Source organism: Stegostoma tigrinum, chromosome 27 (assembly GCF_030684315.1).
Source record: "Stegostoma tigrinum isolate sSteTig4 chromosome 27, sSteTig4.hap1, whole genome shotgun sequence".
NCBI lineage: Eukaryota > Metazoa > Chordata > Chondrichthyes > Orectolobiformes > Stegostomatidae > Stegostoma > Stegostoma tigrinum.
In genome coordinates, this window is record NC_081380.1 from 13833915 (window position 1) to 13836964 (window position 3050).

Below are 3050 nucleotides of genomic sequence, written 5' to 3' on the forward strand. Positions count from 1 at the left end.
CTTTTTCCAAAGTTCCTCTACCACTGATGTTACAGATCTATGACTTTTTATCAAAACTGCATTTTTCTGTTAAAAAATTATCTTCCGGTAAACCAAGTTTGTAAATATTTCTAACCCAAGTCAATCCACCTTGCAATGTTGATAATTATCTGTGCAGATCTGCTGAGTGGCCCCCAACACTTTCTGCAGCTTGTAAATTTGATGTTTATTGTTCAAATCAATTCACCTTTGGGAACACGATGCATGCACGTGTGTTTCCTTCCCAACTAATGGACGATAACGAATAAAGTTTCCCTTAATATCGTTTAAAACTTATAGCGGAATCAGACTTGGATGTCGGTCTCTTTCCACGATAATTGAAGTGCCAGCCTGTGATTCCTCGGAACGTCAGATTGAGCCGTCAATCAAGATCCTGTGGGCGGGACCTATTGGGAACGGCCACTGTCATTGGCTGAGGTCGGCACGTTTTGAGTGGCTAGGTGTAATGTCATTCAGAGGATAGAGCCTTGTGATTAGTTGTGCCTGTTCGTCAAGGCCTGGGCCCCGCCTTTAAGGCGGGCAGTTAAGATGGCGTTGTATTCTGCTGATCGTTGTGTAAGGGTCCCCCAGCCCCGGAACTGTGTCCGGAGGTTGATTATTAGCGGCTGGAGTCCGGGCAATGGACCTAGATCAGAAGCGGCAGGCTTTGGGCAGGGAGCCGGTGAATGGTGGTCGCCACCATTTCCCTCTGTGGCGCGGAGGCCGAGCACCCAGAGCCGAGCCGCGGCTGGGATTCTGGAGCCCACTCCCGTCAGGAACCCTACCAGGCGGGGGGCAGTAGTGCAGGGGACCCGGCTCTCAAAAGTTCTCACTGTTCTAAAGTTATACCGCACACAACGCATAGCTGGCAGTGACCCTCCCGCCGAACGATCCCCATCAGCGGCTGGGAGTGTGACATTCCCATTGGAAAGGGACCTTTCCGCCCAGAACAGGCAGCTCAGTGATACTGATATGTACATGATGTATGTTAACGGGTTTACTAGCCATGGCAGCAGTTTCTCCTGCCGGCCCTTGCCTCCTCAGTCGAGGAATGACAAATATCTCCAGGGCCTTTGGTGCTTTCGGACTTTTAAACGGTCATTCGTCACAAATGGCTGGGCATCACCCCTGGATAGTAACGGATGCTGGCATTCTGTCACCAATGTACATCCCCAGTGGAGGTCCTATGGCTGCTTTAAAGATGGCAACAGGTTCTCTGGAAGAAATAATTCTGCTCCACTTCCTCGAAGAAGCAACACTCTATACTATGATATTTTGAAAATCTCTCCCAATGCCACCCAGAGTCAGATCAAATCCGCATACTACAAGCAGTCACTTCGTTACCATCCGGACAGAAATGCAGGAAGTGAGGAAGCAGCGTTAAGGTTCACTCAAATAAATGAGGCATATTCCGTGCTAGGAAGCGTGACCCTGAGGAAGAAGTATGACCGGGGAATTTTGACAGCAGCAGATTTACGTGGTGGGAAGAAACCCTTGGAGAAAGCCCAATCCACAACGACAAAACAATCTCAAGCGTGGAGCTCATCAAATAACTTGAACTCCAAGAAATCGATGTTCAATTTTGATGAGTTCTACAAAGCCCATTATGGGGAGCAATTGGCCAGAGAGCAGACCCAACGCTGGAGACGGATGCAGCTTCGCAAAAACAAGGAAAGTCTGGAGAGAAAATGGCAATTACAGAAACTAATCGAGATGACAGTGACTGCTATGCTTATTGGAGGATTTTTTCTACTGTTCAGTATCAGTAATAAATAAACGAATAAGGCTTTCTCAGGGAGCCGTGATTTGAATTTCATCGTAATTTTGTGAGTGTCAAAATAGTACTAGACACATATGGCAATCTGGTCAAACAGGAGGGAACACATTATAGGAGCCAGCGTTTGTAATATCGTGGCAGTAGCTGCACCATTCTTGAGATTACACTCCACCGTTTATTCTTGGCTGTAGCACTTTTTTTAAAATTCAGTCAAATTATTGTTTGGTAAAATAACCAGAAAGCAAATTTTAGAAATATGAAATTAAAAAATGGGAGCACGCTGGAGATATGAAGCAAGTCAGTCAGCATGTGCTTAGAGAAAAGGCAGGTTTCAGAACTTCAGAACCTCTTTACTCATTACAGACACTGACCTATTGTGAATATTTATCAATCTTATTCATAGAACTTTCTAATTTCTTTCTGGCTCTATGACTAATACACAGAATCAATTGTAGTCTATTTTATATGGTCACTGAAGCTAATGCTGTGTAATTTGAAAATAGCTAATGTCTGTACTGTGACAGTTGATAACATTGAATTCTAAAATGATTTTGAAAACTGGAATCTTTTCATGTCAGGAAATGAGAGTAACTGCAGACATTGTCACTACAGCACTTGCAGTATAAATGCAAACTGTGTGAAACCAAGCCCACAGTAAGATTCATTGATAATGGGAATTGCAGATGCTGGAGAATCCAAGGTAACAAAGTGTGGAGCTGGATGAACACACCAGGCCAAGCAGCTCCTAAGATGCTGCTTGGCCTGCTGTGTTCATCTAGCTCCACACTTTGTTACCACAGTAAGATTCAGTTCCTCAGAACTTTTCGTTTTCCACTTCTCTCAGGCCTCAGGTCTAACTATGATTAAGGATTTGGATCATAGTTTCTCAATGTTACAGTTGTAATATACAGCCAATGTTAGTTAACACCTACCTCTACAATTTTCTTTGCTGCTCGTATTCTAATTTGCAACAAATCTGATTCACCATCACCCTTGTGCGCTTTGGCTCCTCATCCAGCTGAATTATCTTTTAAAATCCTATTATCAAATCCTTCTGTGGCTTTGCCCTTCCTTATCTCTCTAACTAGTTCTATAATTTCCAAGATATTTGCACTTCTCCAACTCTGGCCTCTTGAACATCCCTAATTTTGTTTAGCATCAGTGATGCACAAAAATCCTTCAACAGCGTAGGCCCCTATGTCTAGAATTCTTCCATGTCTATCTATGGTAATCCATGGTACATTATCTTAAATTT

The 3050-nt window shown here is 43.8% G+C and overlaps 1 protein-coding gene across 1 annotated transcript; it reads left to right on the forward strand.

Moving 5' to 3' along the window:
* The first annotated feature begins 549 nt into the window (after nucleotides 1-549).
* Nucleotides 550-2532, forward strand: LOC125464656 (uncharacterized). The gene has a single exon (XM_048557307.2). The coding sequence runs from the start codon at nucleotides 568-570 to the stop codon at nucleotides 1792-1794; it is 1227 nt and encodes a 408-aa protein (XP_048413264.2). The 5' UTR covers nucleotides 550-567; the 3' UTR covers nucleotides 1795-2532.
* Nucleotides 2533-3050: the final 518 nt, after the last annotated feature.

What these genes read in the sequence shown, in the direction of transcription:
- LOC125464656 (XM_048557307.2), top strand. Translation starts at nt 568, where the DNA reads ATGGCGTTGTATTCTGCTGATCGTTGTGTAAGGGTCCCCCAGCCCCGG.